This window comes from Lineus longissimus, chromosome 17, assembly GCF_910592395.1.
Source record: "Lineus longissimus chromosome 17, tnLinLong1.2, whole genome shotgun sequence".
Classification (NCBI taxonomy): domain Eukaryota; kingdom Metazoa; phylum Nemertea; class Pilidiophora; order Heteronemertea; family Lineidae; genus Lineus; species Lineus longissimus.
The window spans coordinates 12,893,965-12,914,581 of NC_088324.1; the positions used below are offsets into that span (position 1 = coordinate 12,893,965).

At 40.7% G+C, this 20,617-nt stretch overlaps 1 protein-coding gene across 1 annotated transcript; it reads right to left on the minus strand.

The window, feature by feature from the left end:
• Positions 1–8,947: 8,947 nt before the first annotated feature.
• LOC135501758 (probable ATP-dependent RNA helicase DDX31) lies at positions 8,948–20,302 on the minus strand. The gene is made up of 14 exons (XM_064794038.1): positions 20,161–20,302; positions 19,646–19,893; positions 19,189–19,492; positions 18,995–19,036; positions 18,809–18,873; positions 18,133–18,252; positions 17,495–17,819; positions 17,159–17,335; positions 16,892–16,951; positions 16,439–16,629; positions 16,080–16,255; positions 15,781–15,946; positions 13,627–13,766; positions 8,948–9,206 (listed from the first exon to the last, which is right to left on the minus strand). The coding sequence occupies exons 1-13, from the start codon at positions 20,254–20,256 to the stop codon at positions 13,640–13,642; spliced, it is 2,097 nt and encodes a 698-aa protein (XP_064650108.1). The 5' UTR covers positions 20,257–20,302; the 3' UTR covers positions 8,948–9,206; positions 13,627–13,639.
• Positions 20,303–20,617: the final 315 nt, after the last annotated feature.

Genomic DNA, 20,617 nt, shown 5'->3' on the forward strand with positions numbered 1-20,617 from the left:
AATTAAATGATACCACACAAGGTGACGCGAGAATGGATTAAGGTTTCAGCAATTTCGCTCTCTTAAAAGTTAGAAGATCGTCAGAGGATAAACAATGGGACATTAACTGCTCCTTTGAGAATTTCACTCTTAAATGCCGGGCTAAAACATCTTTTGAATAGACGAGATTGAATCTCAACGCAGGGTTGAGAATTTCGAACACTGTGAAATCCAAGATGTCAGACTTTGCTCTTTGTCTTAAATTTGAATATTGATAACTTAGACTTAATCGATCACAAGACCATGTGCTTAACTCGCATCATAGTGGATGTCGTTTTTTAGAAGCGATACAAAGACTGCAAAATAAGAGTGAGGAGTGAGATGCAGAAGACATCTCATCATTGACATTTATGACAACTATGTTTGGTGAAACAAAATTCCACAATTACGTTTTCAACTTTGTTCAAAGTAGTAACAAACCTTTTGTAACATTCACCTTATGATGAACTTTGTAAATCTTCGTTGAATGGGATGACCAGATGGGAATGGAAATGACCAGACAGCCATGAATACGATCCCACGCGCCAAACAACTTAGACCATGCACCCGACACACCTGATACCTCCGGGCACAAAAAGCTCAGAGATAAAAATTGGACAATGAACAAATTGACGCGTTTCTCAACAATGAGGGGTAAAACTTCATACTGAATTTGTAAAAGTGACAAACTACCAAAAGATCCTTGAAGCAAGCCTTGAAGTGACATGAATAGTATGCGATAGACAGATATTTTCTGGACAGTCACGGAAAATTCACCAAGGTCATGCAGAGAAAGAAGGTCCACATCAGGACAAGTCCATCGGGACAAAAACATCGGGGCGTCCCTGTCCCCGGATCTGACATCGGTGTAAACACCACAACACACAACATCTGCAGTAATCGTGTGAAATGGGAGTCAACAACTGGGATATATCCCATCGTCACAATCATCATCAATCAACACCATGTTCAGTTTCATTTTCATTGACACCTCCATCACCAACCTCGTCGCATCGTCATCACCATAACCGACTTCACAACCTGAATTCTCACTTGGCAGACACATTTCTTGAAAATACACTTCCATCACCAACCTCGTCGCATCGTCATCACCATAACCGACTTCACAACCTGAACTCTCACTTGGCAGACACATTTCTTGAAAATACACCTCCATCACCAACCTCGTCGCATCGTCATCACCATAACCGACTTCACAACCTGAACTCTCACTTGGCGGACACATTTCTTGAAAGTACAATTTTTATTTGCCTTCAGAGTAAACAAAGTCTTTCCAGTAGCTCTAACATGTCCCCCCATATTTCTGCATTGATTTCACATTCTCGAAAAAAATGTGTACTACTTGTAATTGTGAAGTTGTCAGAAAACCAACAAAGGCCTTGTGATTGATCGATAAGGACTCTTAAACAATTTGCAGGCTGTTACTGCAAAGGAAATCCTTAACGATACTTATTCATTTTAACTATATTCTTTTTATTTCCACACAATCTAGAGTGAACAAAGCTAACCATACATGCAACACAAACCTTTTCTCGCGGCCCATACGCCTTAGAATCACACCAGCAACAGATGGGCAAATATAAGTTACCCCGTTTTAATAAATTCATATTAATAACTGTGCTTTACAAGAGAATTACATGTGCAGATATGGTCACAAGTGTCTGCAGACAAAAAATGGCTACAGGGAACCTTCAATCGGTTCGAGTTAGGCGTCATGTTGCTTTCAAAAAGATTGCGTGAATATTTTGACTGCCATAGTGAAAATGAGAGTATTCCGCTCGGTTAGACCCACTCTTCATTCTCGTCCACCCTTTTCATTCAGTTTAGGGAAACCGGCGCTGCATGATACGGTACCATAGCGTGATCTTGAATAACAGGCCTGCTTGTTATTTAAAGAGCTGATGTTGCATCCCAATCAAAATGCAATATGTGCTGCTTGCGGACAATACCCGTTATGAGTATAGACATAACTCATTGTTGTCGCTGATAGAAGACGGATTGCAATGGACTTACCAACTGATGGGTGATACAACTGACTATGTACCTATGCCTGTTACGCCAATACAGGTAATATCAAAAGCCAATCAGACCACAAGTCACAAGAATAATCGTAGGCCGACATTTTTGATAGCTTCATACCAAAATTTATATGTATTTACGGCAAATGCACGCTGAATTGAACAAAACACAAAACAAAATCCCATCAAAAACCGCCGCGTGCCTGAGTTTGTACAAAATATCATTTAGACATATCTCTAAAATTATTGTTACACGGGCACAATGCCCACACCCTCTGTCAATTCAGGCTCCGCGTGCTCGAGTGTTATTCCAGCCCATTGTCACCCTATTCGCGTCGTGTGCGAATTCGAAACATATTCGACTTTTTTAATAAGATAGATGTATGAATGGTGAGCAGCAACCTTTGTGTCCCTGCGCCGTGGGGCGGTGGGGCTCTCTAAACAAACTTTCACAAGATTTGAAACAGTTATTTCACAACAACTTTGACTCCCCGTTACGCACCCCTGGCCCTGGTGAGCATGAGTTTGCAATACTCATCGGCGTAACACGGAAAAAGAAATTACATCATTTTGAGATCAGGCCAATCAGAGTGACATTCACTTTCCTGTTTTTCATTTCCGAACGCATAACCGTTAAAATTTAGTTTGCAACATTTACTGGCATCGCATGAATATAATCAAAAATGTATATAAGGGGAGCTCGCTTTAAAATTTTGATATGATTTACTGGTGAATAATTTTGGATATTTTTTTTTGTTGGTATTGGTCAACTTTTTAAATGCTGCGGATAAAGACAGGATACCCCGACGGAGGTCTGAATTTTAATGCTACGTGCACATCTCCAAGACACGGGTGCATGTTGTCAACACGCGTGATTGTGCATTACTGAACGATATTAGACATTCAACAAAAATCCATTCATCATTTTTTTCCTAAGCCACATGCACGATTTATAATTTGTAATATGAATATGATTACAGTTGCAGATTCATCCACTGTTTACCAAAGTTTTAAAAAGCGATATACGCTCATCAGATTTTGACAACGTACTCGCGAATGATCGGTATCACAAGAATTTAATTTACAAGTAAATAACTTTCAATTTTTTAAAAATTTTTATTGTTGAGATCTCAGTGCCATTGCAGCTCTTTTATGTCCTCTGATGACGATGGCCAGACTATCCTTATGAGAAAAAGCATCCCATCCCTTTGTTTTAGTAACATGTCTGCCATTTTGCTCAAAAATGGAAAATAACTGACTATTAGCTCAATGGCAATGATTCTGTCACCAACGATTGATAAAATCCGGACAGAGATAATAGCAATTTACATGTCAGTGCGCACGTCTCCACCATGCCCCAAGGCTGCGTGGAGACTGATTAGAATCCCATCAAACTCCTCCACTATACTTAATGGCGGACAAACCCAATGAGATATAATTGACGGCGCAGTGTCAGTGGATTGTTTAGCGGGTTGAACTAATGCGCTAAAAGAATCACCAATCAGTTCATCCCAATGGGACCCGCCTGCCAATTAAAACGGTAAACTTGACATAAATCTCTTCCCGCTGACTCTGTTAACAAATCGCCTCTGGCTCTTGAGAGTCCCGCGAGTGGCGCTGATCAAAGACCACCATCTTGTTCCATTTGTCGCAGTTATTGCCAAATCAAAGCCCATCATTAAATGTTGATAATTCCTCCCCAAACGATGTCTAAGTAAGTCATTTACTCGTCACGGGCTTGTGGTCTATTAACGTGCTATGGATGTTAACGATTTTGCGCCTGGTTTCTTGTCATCATATCATAGGAGACAACCCGAATATAAAAATGGCGCAAATGGACGATAAAAGGAACCATGCTTTCAAATTCCTCCCAAGAGGACTACAGAGTCATAAATGAACTATTCAGTTCCTGGAAGATGGACGTCGTAATTCAGGCCAATTTATTTTCCATATTGATATGATATAGAAATCAATTGATGAGACGTACTATCTGGTGTGCCAAAGCTGTAATATTTGTCCACTTAGAGACCATCTTCCTTGATACATCTTCCCTAAAGTTGCCCCATGGGAACTGAAAATGGGATATAATATTCAATATCGTTTCGCTGTGGGTGAACATAATCCGAGTCTTCATAGATATAGTGGAGAACAACTTGACCAACAATTTCGCAAACCCGTCAAGGGAATATTTTCCATCTACCTCAGGTGTGAGAGCAGTTCAAAGACATAAACTTTCATTTTCGAAAACTTTTCGCCTAAGTGCCAAATTGCGCGAAAGAAAAATTAGGCACAGCAAGACTGCTGACACGAGTCCCTTCCACGATGGTATGGTGCACCAAGTCGAATAATGTTTTCTCTCATGGCGAGCATCAGACTGCCATTCTGGCGAACATCGTGTGGCCACTCTCTTGATATCATATGGGACCACGTCACAACCCGGGCTAGCACGACATGTTGACTAAAGCAACTACAACAAACTAACTTCGACATACCAGAGACCATGTCGCAACCACAGCGTACAACCACCAGAAAATCCAACACGTCCTTCAGGAGCCCTCCTAGTTGGTTATCTTGTCACGGCGGATTCCCATTAGCAAATAACATGCTTTTAGGAAGTAAAACGAGTTAAGAGCACGCTTGTCAACAGATTTGCTCGATCATAAAACTTACAGAATATTAAGCCAAGTGAATCTGGTTGTACCAACCATAAGGGAGGGCGGCGCTGTAAGGACGTCCAAGCGAGGATGTTCATCGGAGCCCTATTCAGACGACCCAAAGATCTCAGAATGGTAGACGACCTTTCATTAGCAGAAAACAGTGACCTCATTTTCAACTGTGCCAACATATAAAGTGTTACAATATCGTTGTTGAGTATTTCCAAATTGTTGCAGCCAGCTTTCCTGCAAATCCCGTTTGGTCTCAGGATACCACACTCACTCGTCCGGACGCGGCAGATCGGCCTCTTCCCTCACCGAAAAAGAACCCTCGTTTAGGATGACGAATGGACTGCCATGGGAGTCGAAAGCTTACACCGTTTCAATTACTGTATGGAAACCATTATTTATCTGTCGGCTAGCTATCACCACTTTTTGATTATCAACTGTTAAACAATTTTATTCGCTGACTTGAGATGGAAGTCATTATTACTTATTTCATCATACCAAAACAATTTCTATGCGACAGATGACCAGTCAGAGGTAGAATAGTTGGCTAATCATGTCCAATAGTTACGATCTAGTAGTTACTCAATTAAGAACACTGTTTCATATGAATCCTTCAACTTCAAGATGGTCACCAGCCACGTTCTTAGTCTTTTTCCTACATCAAGCTACTCTTAAGATGAAAGGCGACCTCTCCTCCCTCCCCAAATAATGGTACGAACCCGTTAAGTGGTCATTTGTCACGTTAAAATGATTCCGTGAACGTGACTCGATTACGCAGCGTAGGGATGATGGGGAGAGGGAACGGATCACTGACGAAACAGGAAGAGACTGTAAAGGTTTAGTGCCCGGTTCATCCGTTTAAAAACGGTCGCTAACGGTAGGGATTACTGACTGTTTGTCGTAAAAACGACACAGGGCTCATGAGGGGAGGTGCCGTACAGGATGGGGATTTTATTTTTATAGAGATACGCCTTGCCAATATATACACGATGGCCAAACATTGTTGGTTCGACCATAAGTTTTCAGTTATTTTTGTCAACCGCACACGTACACGTATCATTCTTACTCAGCAAATGCACAGATTGTTTAAGAAACTTAACTCAACTAGTCACGGCGACTGACTGCAAACATTGGACAGAACGGAATGCCTTAAAATTAGATCATTTACCGTTAATTATCTCATATCAAGTACAAACAGCGGGAACACCCCATGAATGGCTATAAAATCAGCTGAACCACTTGAAACAAACCTTTAATGGAAACTGGAAATTTAGTTAATTTATCGTTGGAATACTGCTATTAGTTTAGTCAGTGGCGCGTGGCTAACTGAGTTACCCGCATTATTCGCGCCCCCTCTGGCAACCCGTGCGCTGTATGTAAATTAAGCTTCAAAGTTTAGCTTCGGGATGACAATTTTCGGGTAATTGGAGATAGGACCCCCGGTTGGGAAACATGTTCACATTCTGTTGGGCAGTGACATCAAGATTCTTATTGTCATGTAACCGGTCATTAAACAGTAACGTTTTGATGGCCACCCATACACCCATGAAGAAGATGGCCATGTTTGGTGTAACGGTTTTAGTGTTCCGTAGCGTAATCTTCATCCGCATTTTTTTTCACATGCAACAGCTTTTGAAACAGCGACAGGGTATAACATGTTATTTATCATGTGTGATGTAGCGGTTTAGTGTCACAAATACCACAGGTTTCCACTGCAGCCACACTAATATTAATACTAGTAGTCATGTAACCGTTCACTAAACACCCAGAATAACATGTTAATGGTCGTCGATATTATTGAAGATGATAGCCTAGGTGATGCAGAGTAAAAGTCCGTTGGACCTCATCGGACAGATATTTGAATGTGGACCTGAAGGGAGCAGCTACGGACATGACGGACAGAAGAAAGTGAAAAGGAGTACGATCCGACCCTGGATATCATTAACCTTGATAATGCCCTGCGTTCTCTGGGAAACTGGGTATACTGTACAGAAATAATTGATGGCCCTCAGTAGGCGTACCAGAGTGAGAAAGTTTTGCCAGCAACTGAAAAATGCTACCCATGCAACCACTTCTTCCTAAAAAGAAACAAATCCCACCGCAAAACTCTCATCAGAAGTTAAATCTATATTTTACACTCGACTTCCCCCGTAAGAGCAGCGAAAAGACAGCGGTACAAATCAGACCTTATTACCAAAACCAAGTCACGCAGACGACTCCCAATCGGCAAACCGTTCAGATCAGAACAAGAGCAATACAAGATAGCTATTAACTCAAATCTACCCTCATCATGCCCGTTACATGAAAATTTCACGGTTGTGCGGCGCCCTGTCAGCCCTTGTTAGTCCGCTAGTTCTCCCGGGGCTGAAGACTCCGGGCCGATCAGCAACTTCATTACTTTCTCATTAGGGCGGTTGTCACTCAGTCTTACATTTGTTTTAACCTCCGATGCGTTAATTATAATGTTAATACGCTCGAGTTGAGCGGTGGGATTGAGGAGCAAACAGGCGGGGCATTGTTGGAACAATCTCGACCCCAGGGGAACTGGAGACGAAGTCACAACTCGACAAGAACACTGAGTGAAAAATACCAGTCGATGAATTGAACCCTCGAATCTTACTGCAGATCACTGAATGCACGGAAGATGCGGACCTTTCAGCCAAAGGTCCTTCCGCATGGCAAACACGGACACTTCCTGAAGAGTGTCTTTCTTTTCATGCCCATGATGTCCGTCAGCTGAAGGAAAACCATAGCGACTTATCGGCGGTGAATATCAGTCCTCAAGTCATACGCATAACGACGGTGGATCGGCATGAAGGAAAACGTGCCGAGGTTGACATCATTTCCCCAGATGGTACAAAACAAGATGAAATCATGTGCAGACAAGATTACATCGGTCATAAACTGATTTGCATAATGGTCAAATCGTATCTCATCCAAGATCTCGTTTACACATTGGTCATTTTGTTTGATTCAATTTATAGCCTTTAGACGACTCATGGTCTGTTATAAAGATGCGTAAATGACACGTTGCCGCAAAAACTTTGGTGACAACCCAATGACATAACAATGAAGGACTGGCTCCAAATGACTGGGTCCTGCGGATCAAGTTACCAACCCGCAGCTGTCCGTTTAGTCTTTCTGCCCCTGTCAAAACGTCCGCCAACTTCTTGACCTTGGCAAGACCAAAAATGCCTTCTCAAAGAGCTTGTGGCGACAGCCCAGGAGGCTCCATCAATTCACAACTCACAATCCCCACTGGCTGGAGTTCATCCTACAATGATACCCAATGACATTCCGATGACATCTCCGTCCCACCAATTCCCTCTTGTTCTACCCAATAAATCCTAATTACAATGCATTAAGTCAAAACAGCCAAGCTAAATGAGCCAAGTCTCCAAGCCACGACTCCAATATTACGCCGAAATTCCCAATGGGAATGTTGACCAACTCAACCAGAAAACCCATCAAATCTGGGGATAGTGGTGCACAAATTTCAATTCGAGACAACCATCCTAATTTTTCCGTTTTATCGAGCAGAAACACAGCCATCAGACTCTCGAGGTATAAATCGGCGTTTTAGACAGCCAAGTCGATGTTGTGGCCCCGCTGTTGGTTGTTCAGGCAAGCAGTAAGCCAGGTTATGAATACTGATCAAGTAACATGTCCCCAGCTCTTCCAAATCAGGCACTGCGCCATGAGGCAGACGGAGCACCAATTGGGACCTTTCCAAGTCGAGTTGATCAGCAGAAAGTTTAACATTAGGGATTACAGTTATAAAATTATTTTGACCTACCTCCCCCCAAAACAAGGAGAAACGACATTGTATATCTGGACTTCCATAGTTTTCTACCACCTCAAACCTCAGCAGCACAGGAGTAGACCATGGGCCGAGTGAGGGGGAAACTGGGGAGTGGCTGGGAAGCCAAGAGGGCTATGCTCATCATTGGGTCAGTTTTATTTGATGGCAACCCCTCTTTTCAAATGTACTACACGTGTGGGGTATATGAGTGACCAGGTAGGAGGCCCATTTGAATGTAGCCTACAACGGCTGGTTGGTTGGTCGGGCTGGTTGATGTCAGAGGAGTAATGGCTGGCTGATGTGCTGCCTCTCTTGCAAAGTCTATCTCAACAAATAACAAACTTATCAAAAATAACAAAGTTAACATATTCAACCATTTAATCAACTTTAGTTAAGATTTCATTTTCAATACATTATCTCTATGTACATGTAAGAAACTGTTAACAAGCAGATGTAACTAAAAGAATATTTTGCAATTCGATCAGAAATGCATCGTACCAGAAGGACTTCCTTTAAGTCATTTCATATTCTCTCACTGAAAAACAGGACATTTTTTGGCTTGTCCTCTTACTAAAAACAAAATAACATCCTAGCATAATGAAGTTTCTGTAACATCACTAGTCTATTTCATTTTTCTGCGACAACATCACACTAGATTCTCTTTTTCTTCACTTACTGTTTGTTCTGAAAAGATATCATAATATGAAAGTGGATTAAAACAGACAAGTGTCAGTGACTACTCGATGCCTGGCGACTTAGTACCCGACTCCATGTGATGAGTCACATGTATCCGATTCCATGTGATGGGTCACATGTACCCGATTCCATGTGATGGGTCACATATACCCGATTCCATGTGATGGGTCACATGTACCCGATTCCATGTGATGGGTCACATGTACCCGACTCCATGTGATGGGTCACATGTACCCGACTCCATGTGATGGGTCACATATACCCGACTCCATGTGATGGGTCACATATACCCGATTCCATGTGATGGGTCACATATACCGTAGCATAAATATACCAAGACATCAAATATCTACCTCTAGCATTATTATGCATGCAACAACAATAATAAAGATAAGCATGTCTACTTGAACAGATGAGAAAATGTCCAAAAGTGAATAGCCCAAGTCTCAATTATGACTTCAATGGTTCATGATGTTAGTATAATGGTTTCAATGGTTTAGAATATTAGGTTTTATAAACACAATACCATAATTGCCAACAAAATCACCACATGAGAGTTTGGACGATGCCAATTTATTCCCAGCAGTGCATTTATCGTGCTTAATAAATCACTTAGCACCATTCCACGTTTCATAACAGACCATTCATAGCAAACATTTAAACCATCACGATAATGTTTGGGCGGCAATCGTACCGTGATCTAGTCGATAATCTTATAGATTTGTCATTGAATGCTGCTGAACACCATGTCAACATCGGGGTATTTTGACGACCAACCCACTATCAGTATGGAAATGAGCCAATGATCACGTCCATTATATCTGGTCTGATGATCAGCTATGAATGAGGTAGATTTCCTTTGGATCCATAGGAGAATAATGAACATAGAAATTGGCTCCATTAGCCGTGTTTGTGTAAAGTGATGTGGCCAATTAGTTTATTCGATATGTTGAGGGATAGAGGGTAAAATCGTATGTATTAGAGAGGTTTAGAAAGACCTGAGAACAGGTGAAGATCCAAGAGGGTTTCCGAGCATGAACCCCCTTCTCACAGCAGATATTCTTCGAAATCTCATAATGTTGAAAATACCTGTGAAATTGTCCATGCTTTTGTTGTATTTTTAGTTTTGGGCCCTAGCCTGAAAATTGTGTTTAGTTTTGATATGATTCTTTATTTAACTTAAATATCAAATTACAATGAAATGAACTTCCCAGGGCTGAAGCAAAGCAATAATAGCCCTGGGCTGTGTGGGGGAAGGACACTTTGGAAAAAATTAGTGAAAGCCAGGTGATGTTCTATTTCCATTTGTCACTCTGGTGATATTTTGAGAATCGATCTATGGTTTACACATTTTTATGTTGTAATTTTTGGGCTGCATGTCTTGATGTCTTTGTCAGTGGCAGACAGACACGAGGAGTATATCAATTCAAAATTTGTGAGAAATCGGTCATAGACTACCTTTAAAACAAAAAACTGTGTTCAAATCTGTTATATTTGTGCAATGATGGCACAAAAAACCAAAACACATCTGAAAATGTTTATTCAGTTACGCAGTTACCTCTTTTTAATGATATAATCCAAAGGAAACACAGTGGCATGAACTGAACCAGACTTCTCGAGCCGAGTTTGAATAAAGAGAAAAAAGGCAAAATCAATCAAGAGTAGATTAAATAGTTTTTAATTAATTTGTCATTGGTCTCTCTTTGCCTGCGCTGCAACTGAAATACTCCTCATGAATAGAATGCGAAAAATTCAATTTGTGACATTCATAGTTTTGGATGCGGGAATGGAACGGTGTATTGAATCGTGTTGCGTTACAACCGAACTGCTCCCCACTCGGAAATGAAGGGAAACGAGAATAAATGAATGCTTTGATTGGCGATCACCAGAGTGAGTGGCCTGTAATTAATAGCTCCTGTAATCCAAACATGTTCAGGTCACAGTTAAAGGTGGTTTGCCATTGGCTGGATCTGGAATTAAAGGTGAGATGCATGATGATTCTTTCAGTAAGATATTACACTAGTTTCACTTATATAAGACCATTTCCGGATATCCAATTGCAAGAAACGGAAGATATTTTTGATTCCATTCAAATGTTAACCTTGGACAGACAATGGGTTGACAACACCAAGTTTTCTGATGGTCACGATGTCATGTTCCGTGGTAATTAATGAAGCAGTCTTAGGACAGTGAAACTAGAGTATGGACACAAAATGTTCTTTGGGATGGGAGACTGTGTGGGACAATATTTTTAATATTATATAAAACGTTCTTGGATGGAGAGTAGTGTAGGGATATCTTGATGATAAATTGTAAGATTGACATTTTATTCGGGCCAGCTGCACAGAGGATTTTGGTCACTGCGACTAGGGACTTTAAATGGTTTCTTTTTATTGCCAAAACAACAAACTGAACGGCAGGAAACTGATGGAAATGTTCATTCACTGCGACCACTTTCCAATAGAGTAGACACTCAACTTGTAGACAATGACAATTAAACTAACCACCAGGTCCATTAAAAGATGCTTTTATTGGCAGAAAGAGCAGCAAAATTTCTGATTGTTATCATGGTAACTTTGTATCACAAGGAAAACAAAATTGCCCGACAGGAAACTACCCGCTTTAGACCACATCGCCTCAGGCGAAGCAAGGTGGACGGAGTGGTCAATTAATCTGTCATAATGAGCTCGTTAATAAAGCAACAATGATAAGGGCCGTACTGATGGTCGAGTAGCCATGTTAAACGATAGCTCGGATAATATGGCATTGATGGATAATGGCGGCCATGATTGCCTCTTCCCGGAAGCAGCACTGTTTTGACATCACTTGAATTCCCACCGAAAATGAAATCATATTGGTGAGAATTATGGATAATTTGGAACACAATTTGAAGTCGGAGCGTGTGTTTGATTCAACTTCAGTTGCTACGCCCATTAATGAAATCGGACCAGCATTTGTGGTTTAGTTTGTTTTATCAAAACATTGTCAGTTGTCACAATAAATTAAAGGGTTTGTATGTGTATACCCTCATGTTTTCGGAAACGTTGGTCAATTAATGTTTTTTTTTATTGTTCGACTGACAATTGTCATGTGGTGCACTCAAAATAACACAATTTAAAGTATTTTCATATTTTTACACTTTTATCTACATAGAGTTTTCTTTTGTATCAGTTTTAGAAAAACGGATGCAGTGCGAGTGGTTGTTTGTATATGCAGTTTGTTTAGTGTGTTAATGTTTCTAACTGACAAGTGACATAGGCATGCATGCAGTAACATATCAATAATACTATTATGTTTCAATTTAGGCAATTTTTAGTGCATATTACCAAATTAGGACAAGAGAAATTTGAAGTTGGTTGTTTTCTTTATTTCATTGATTTTCATTGTGAAAAATATGCAATTGTATTGAACTCTTAATTTAGAAAATCTTCTGGTGATCAAAATATATTCTTTTATGTCTCATGACAAGAAGGGGTTAACACAGCCAATCAAATGGTCACAATAACAAATCCATTTAAATGGCGTACAGACATCTCTAGTTTGTAAGATTGATGGTTTCACTAAGACATGTATTTTGATATTGTCAGCTCTTGAATGCGTCTCAAAATCACCGCGATTGAAAACGACTCAGTCTCGAAACGCGAAAGCGAACATACACATTTACGGTAACGTTTTCTTTTCACAGGCAACGAGAACATCGAAAATTCATTTGCCGTCTTTGTGCGATAATGCCGTGGCAATGGTTCAGCTAACGATGCCAGAACGAAAACGGAAATGGCGCTGAGGAATAATCCCCTACCAGATCACCCAGGAAATTTTCGTCGTTAGCGCGAGTGTGGAGTCTTTTAGTCGAAGAATGGAGAACGAAAGTAATCCGCTATGGTGGAGAATTCTAAAGGTGCCGCTTGGACATGGTAGAATTGGCACGTACTTTGAAATGCCCCATTCAGCATTCTGAAAGACTGCACCATTTCCAATCGTATCGGAATAAAAAAGATTGTTTTTAGGTATTATGGTTATGTTGCTAATAAATCAGAAGGTAATGAGTTAAGCCTCAATTTCTGAACGAGTGGTGGGCCATTTGTTTTGTTTGGGAAGAGGAAGTGAATCATGGGAGCAGGGTGATGGGGTGAATCACTCCTCCAATGAAGGGTTCAAAATGCATGCTCATCTGTTTCAAGTGATTTTTACTTTAAATATGGTAGGAATAGATGGGTAATTTATTTGCAAGTGAGAATTAGAAATATCTAGATCTCAGATGCTATTAGTATTAATCATGTTTTAATTACAGCAGGAATATTTAATTTCGAATTATATATTAAATTTCACACTGGACAAAATAAAATAGTCTTATAAAGGACTATGGTACGATGCAAAGCAGAACTAAACCAAAGAATTGCTAAATCACCTAGGGACAGGTTTCAAGATTTTCGTTTCTTTGTCTTTTTGAATGGGTTGATTCCTTCGAAACCACTGGCAAATTCAGACATGGCATCCATCTTCCTCCCCATGGCGGGACGAGGGTTACGGCGCTGGCCAGAATCTTTCCTGAAAGTAAAAATTATGAGATGAGTATGCCTCATCAGTCTCATTGAGACGTGTCCTATTTACAGAGGTCAAATTCAATGATAATTTCATATCTGGGACAAAGTGCAGAGGGTCTACGTATAGAATACAACAGTTTTAGTACCATATATTGTTACCCCTCTCTCATACCTTTTCCTTGAGGTCCAAAAATAGTTTCTCAGCAAATTGTTCAAGCTTTAACAGAAATTTTATCAGAAAATAGTTCTGGAAGCAAAAAATAAACCACCAGCAAATGATTTTTTTATGACAGTCAACAAAGTCTGCCCCTATAATTAGCTCAGTACAATTTTCAATGGAATCGTCCAAGGCATGTGAAATTGCCAGAAGCTTCAGCAAATTTCTTTCAAGTTCAAAAAATAATTATTTATGAAGATCTAATTTAGGTAGCTTATCAACTGAGGTGTGGGAGAAAGTTGTGAAAATGTTTAGCCTGAGGTGTATAGGGTCTTGTACAGGTAACAAATCAGATTTATAATCCTTTACATATACGGAATTCTGATGTCTCGAACACAGCTTGAAGTCTATCTGTCATTCGATCTAAATTAAAATAACTTGGGAGAAAGGTTCAGGAGTCGTAGCCTCATCAATCACAGACATCAAGTGCTGTCACCCCGCAGAACAAATATCCGCCCAAATTCACAGAAGATGAAAAGTCACAAGGTGGCACCAACAAAAGACGACACGGCCCAGATGGAAAATCATGAAACTAGTAATTAACGCGTGCTTTAATTCCCAGGGGGACATTTTCAAAACTTTAACATCATCAATACAATCATACCATGCATGTCTGATATGAAAGGATAAATAAATAAGATTTGCGCTAATAAGACATCCTCGGTTATGAATTGGGGAAAATTGGCACGTAGGTGTCCTAATTCTACTTTTTATGTTTATGACGACTTCAAGATGCCATTTCTTTGAGGTTCACCAGACCTTTAGGGTGTCTCCTAGAGCACCTGTCACAAAAGGTTAATGACTGTCCACCTGCGGAAGCTGGGAAAGAACGTTTATCTTTGGCACCAATCTCCATCCATATACCACAGGACGCTAATTTCATCAAATCAGGAAGTGACAGGTTACGATATTTTGGACGAGACTATGTTTGGAGAGCGTCTTTTTAATACAAATTAAAATTTTCTATACTGGCGAATTCAGTTATGAATTCAAGTAAAACTACTACGGTATGTGCATATTCAACATAATTTTTAAATTTCTATTTAGTTTAAAATGTATGACAGTAGTGAATAGAAATCTGACGAAGGCTGTCCCACACCCCAATGGCTATTCAATTTGATGGGATAAAGATGGATATGGACATTTGGGCATAAGGGTGCCCGTAATTACAGAGAACTTAAATAGGCAGGATATGTCATGCCGGACATTCAAGTACCAAAGTCTTTCTAACCATGCAACAATTACAATATTTTTATTGAAATCTTGCATGATTAGTAGCAATTCCCAAGCATTTGCACACTTAATGAGCCTCAATTAATTTTGTAAACTGTGTAAACTGGGCCAATTAATTTGCAGTAATGCTTTCGTGACAAAATTCTGAGAAGATTGGTAAGCAAGGACAGGCATGCCATGAAGTAAATGAGAGTTCCGGAAGCTTTCCCTCTATCTTATCCACAGATGCCAATCTCACAATACTTTAACCGTTCAAAGCGACTGCTGTGCCGCCAATTAAAATGGCACTGAACTGTTCAGAAAACATTCTATTGTTGCAGCACATATCATGCACCAATGCCACCTGGCAATCATGAAAAGAACCAACTTACTCGTCTCTCCCCATGACTTTAGAATCTCTCATTTTCCCAACTCCCACTCCAGTACACTGTACCAGTTTAACACACACTTGGTCCAAATTCAGAGAGCTCAACTTTGGGTGATGGAACTTATCGACTGGAGAAGCCATGAGCAAATGATTTACGACATAGTACAAAATCAGAAGAAGTCAAGTGGCACATGTACTCACTTTTTGTGTTTCTTGCTTTCAATGGTGCCTTTATGACTGATCTGTGCCGGGGCCTCTCTCAGGGCAAATGCTTTGGCAACGTGACCGAGATGGATCGACTTCAAGTGGAAGATGTGTTTCAGTTTCGTAGGATAGGTGGCGTAAGCTCTCAGGAAGGACAGATAGGCTGAAAGAAGGTGGTTTTACGAGAAAATTAACAATGATTACCAATTTAGACTCCTATTTCGTAAAAAACGTGCTTTCAATACACAACAATGATTTATTTACTTATATGAATAGTATTGTTTGATGTAACATACCTTTCCTAGCTAACTGGGCCATATCTTTGTTCCCCTGCACGCAGCTCTCGAAGGTCATCTGTAGTGAAGTAGCCGACTGTTCTTTGGTCTGATTCTCCTTGGGCTTGGCCCCTCCACCAGTACTGAAGGGGATCAGTAAGGTCTTTAACACATCATCCATGCTCACTTCTTCCATACTGAAAGTGGAAAATAATTCCGACATAAACATCAGGAAAATGCCATTCCTATTTGCCACTTTTCTCAAGTAGGAATATGGGTACTGGCCATTCAGAAGCCCTGTAAGCTCCACGGCCCATCGGTCTAAGCTGAACCAGCATGATACGGATCGAAAGTAAATCAATTTGCCTGGTTTTTCTTACCTGATGTGATATTTTGATAGCACCTTGACGTATTCAACTTCTGAGGGGGTCAAGAAGATAAGAGCATGTCCACGGGATCCTGCTCTGGCCGTCCGTCCGACTCGGTGAATGTAATCTGACGGACTACCAGGCGTGTTGTACTGAATGATCCACCGAACGTTGGGGAGATCAAGACCTCTTGCCGCTACATCCTGGAATGAAACGGGAGTTGGGAGAATGAGAGATTCTAAAGTCATGGAGGGAGACGAGTAAGTTGGTTGTAAATAATTCAATGAGTGTCCTCATTTCAAGTCTTCATGATGACAGCATGTTCAAATCTTGCATCCAGGATACTGTACCTTCACATTTGCTATCACAGACAATCCTGTAATTGCCTTTCATCGAACGGAACTCACATAACATCTTTCCTAAGAGTTATAATGAAGATGACCCAATACAATCTGTGTTACTTACTGTACACAGCAGGACTCCAGATTTTGTAGCCACATATTCTTGGTACACCTTTGTTCTCGCCTGAAAAAAATTGGGGTACGACGTTCAAACCAGATCACCAAGGAATTAGTTAATACAAGTGTTGAAATGTTGAAATTTTACACTGACTCATTTAATTCTCACTCTTTTTCTTGAAGCACTTTTAGACCCCACAGAATACGAAGAAGACATGGGTTAACCTCGTCTTGACTTATTTTTTCAAGTTACATGTTGCTGTTGATAACATACCTTTTGGTCCATGTCACCATGGAGCTTAAATAGATCAATCTGATTGGTCAGTCCAGCAATGTCCTCATCATCACTGTCATCATTTCGACATATCGTTTCCGTCAACAGATTATGGTGGAACTCAACTGAATCTTGAGTTGATAAAAAGACAATAACTTTGCTTCCTTTTGTACTGAACTGAATTGAAAAAAGAAAATAATTCAAACTTACAAACATTAATGAATAAGAAGAATCACAGCAGTTCAAGTGCTTGGTCAGCCTGAAGTTTTGATATTACACCACGTCTATCTCCGAAGAGTAACAACATTTGTTAGACATTTTATAGTCATGATTTACCTTGCACTTCCAAAGAATGAACGCCGCTAACGTCACCAATCTCAGTTTACTTGGTACAACAATAAAATGTTGCTTGAGGTTGTCAGGCAGAGAAAATGATCCTTCATCCTCCGCCGACCCACTAGACATTGGCACATGTTTCTTGATAGCACTTCCTTGCACAATGTCAACATGAACAGGTGATTTAAGACTCATTCCGGCTAATTTCTCAACACCCGGGCTGAGTGTTGCTGAGAGCAATAGTGTCTGTCTTTCCATTTGTTTCTTCTCATCAAGTATATTGATGATTTGTGAAACGTCTTTTTCATATCCCAGGTCTAGAAGTCTGAAAGGGAATGAAGGGAAATAAGACTTGTGACCTTAAAAAAGACACTTTGACTACCACACATGTAAGCACATATACCACTGCATGAGGGGTCAAGTGGAAATTCCTCGTGTCTGTATCCAAACCTTCTATGACACATCACTGCATATCAAGACATCAGACACCATATAACAAAATATTTGAAAATATTGTTCTCAACTATCTTACGCATTTTAAGATCGGCAGAAGGTCTAATAGTTCAAGTTCAGTACAGCTTTGCTCATAGCGCCAAGTTTACTTAGTAATGAAGACTGTTTAATTGGATAACAATTACCTGTCGGCCTCATCAAGAACCAGCCACTTTAACCTGGCAATGTTAATGCTGGTTGTGTTCTGAAGGTGGTCTAACAATCTTCCTGGTGTTGCCACCAAAATGTTGATACCCTTTCGTAATCTGTAGCAAGAATGGTTCTTAATCAACATTTCATAAAATAAGATGCCTACATACAGCATGACATTACAGACATTGTTATCACCAAGGTTGTGAGTCTTTTAACTGGCAATAGGGCCCGGGTTCGATCCCGGGGAGAACCCATGATCGTATGTCTGGATGAACCTGCGTGGCTTTCAAGGAACTAAAATTCCTGGCTCTTCACAGTCCTTCGAATGAGACTCAAAACCGAGGTTCCTTGTACCTGGTGTCTATGCCAGGGCAAGCTAAGACCCCACCAAGTGAGAAACATGAGTAGCTTGCGTGGACTCTATCTCTCTCGCCAAAGTCGGACCACTAGGCCAATAAACCCAATTGGCGCCTAACCATAGTGGCACGCAGGATACGCTCATCCCGCCTTGGAGGAGGATTACTCCTAGGAGATTGACCCCCTCGAAGTGCAGAGCGAACGCTGAAGAAGAAGAAGAAATATGATTGTGAATTACAAAACCACAGAGTTGTTCATCGATTGACATGGGCCTTCTTATTATGAATAAACTAGATCTAACATGAAACTTACCGTGCCTTCTCTGATTTTCGATTTTCTCCACCCATGACGCTACCAGCTACCAGCCAAGTAAAAGACTGAAAAAGTGGATGAAAGATTGGTTATTGCAATGGTCATGAACATATTAAAATTATAAAGAAGTTCAGAATCAATTCAGTTCAAAGACAAGAGTTCATATTTCCAAAGCAATATACTTACATATACAAGCTTTTGAAAGGTTTCAAAACTCTGAACTGCAAGCTGAAAAGACACAAATGTTGAAATTATATTACGAAAGTATTGGGTGCTGTTAAAAACCACATGTAACATTTAACAATATGGCCTATATGTCAAGGTGTGTTTTTGTGTATTTTCTGATGATGCACTGATCATGAAAATCATCTTATTCTTACCTCTCTTGTTGGCACAATTACAATAGCAAACACCCCGTCATTTCGACACAACTTTGGACGTTCTCCCTGCAGCATCTGTACAATAGGTATGGCATACGACAAAGTCTTTCCTGATCCCGTCTGCGACTTGACCAGGACGTCCTTCCCCTGTAAGACAACTGGGATGGTCTGTTGTTGCACTGCTGTCATTGTTAAGAGGCCCATTCTTTCTTCGAGGTTTTTTACGATGTATGGATGGAGGTCTTCCTTGTGACTGAAGGTTTGGGAGGAGAAGACCCGCTCTTGGACTTTGTCTACTTGAGAACTGAAATTCAAAATACATACGGATATAAGAAGCATTCATCAAGGTCATAAGACCCATTGAAATAACAACACAAAACCAAATGCCTTTTCACAGACTAACCACTGCTGAAGGGCAAATGGGACAATCTAGTATTTACCCTTGTGCCAAACTCACCTAACAACATGTGGGATATTTGGATTATTCTTAAACAAGGATGAAATCACAGGCCCTGTCTTAGTCTTCTTTGCTGGAACCCCATCGCCACCATCAGCCTTCCTCTTGCCAGCTTTGGGAGGTGACCCCTCATCTACCACATCACCAGCCGATTCCTCAGGTTCAGCATCAGCGGTTTCATTCCCCTCTCCTGACTCTTCTTTCCCCTTTAACCACTTTGCTTTCTTTCTTTCTTTGATACGGACAGACTGAAAAGTATATGAAAATATTACATCCTTTTAATAATCTATTGTTCAGCCTCCTCGATCAGACAGACATCCTCGGTCGGACGGACAGCTCGATTGAAGTAAAAGGTAGGGCGGCAATACCCTGTTGCCTGTGATTTTGATGAAATCAAAAGTTTTTAATCTTAAGTAGTTTTCTGAGACACCCTGTATACTGTAGTGTAGTGTATTCGCCTGCCTGTGCTAGTGCATTTAGAGGTTCTCATGCACGTTCATTCTATCGAAACCTACTCTGTGCTGGTGTCTGATTTTGGTTTGCTTCTGTCGTCTATCTGACGACCCGCCTGTCACAATGTTTAGCTGCATATCACCGTCGTTATCACTCATTTTGAAGCTTTTTTATTAAAGTTCAGAAAATGCACGTGGAATTGTTTTGAACAATATAACCTTCACTGACTGGAGAGCTCAGCGGCCGCGGTCCATGCTATATCCAATCCGCGTTAGCAGATCATGTGATCTTTGAGATTTCGCGGGAAATGAAATTGCGTTTGTTCACTGTATCTCAAAGATCACATGACCTGCTAACGCGGATTGGATATAACATATACCAGCGGTAGCCTGGTACCACTGGCCACCGTCAGACGACGCTGGCGGTGGCCAGTGGTACCAGGCTAATACCAGCGGCCGCCTCAGCGCCACCACGCGGAGTTTAACAGTACTAGGCTACTTCTACCATGGTGTAGCAGTA

What these genes read in the sequence shown, in the direction of transcription:
- LOC135501758 (XM_064794038.1), bottom strand. Translation starts at nt 20,256, where the DNA reads ATGAGTGATAACGACGGTGATATGCAGCTAAACATTGTGACAGGCGGG. An exon ending in CGAAAATCAGAGAAGGCACG is followed by an intron (nt 18,253 to 18,808) that starts GTAAGTTTCATG and finishes TTCTTGCTACAG; the next exon opens with ATTACGAAAGGGTATCAACA. An exon ending in TCATTCTTTGGAAGTGCAAG is followed by an intron (nt 17,336 to 17,494) that starts GTAAATCATGAC and finishes TTTTCAATTCAG; the next exon opens with TTCAGTACAAAAGGAAGCAA.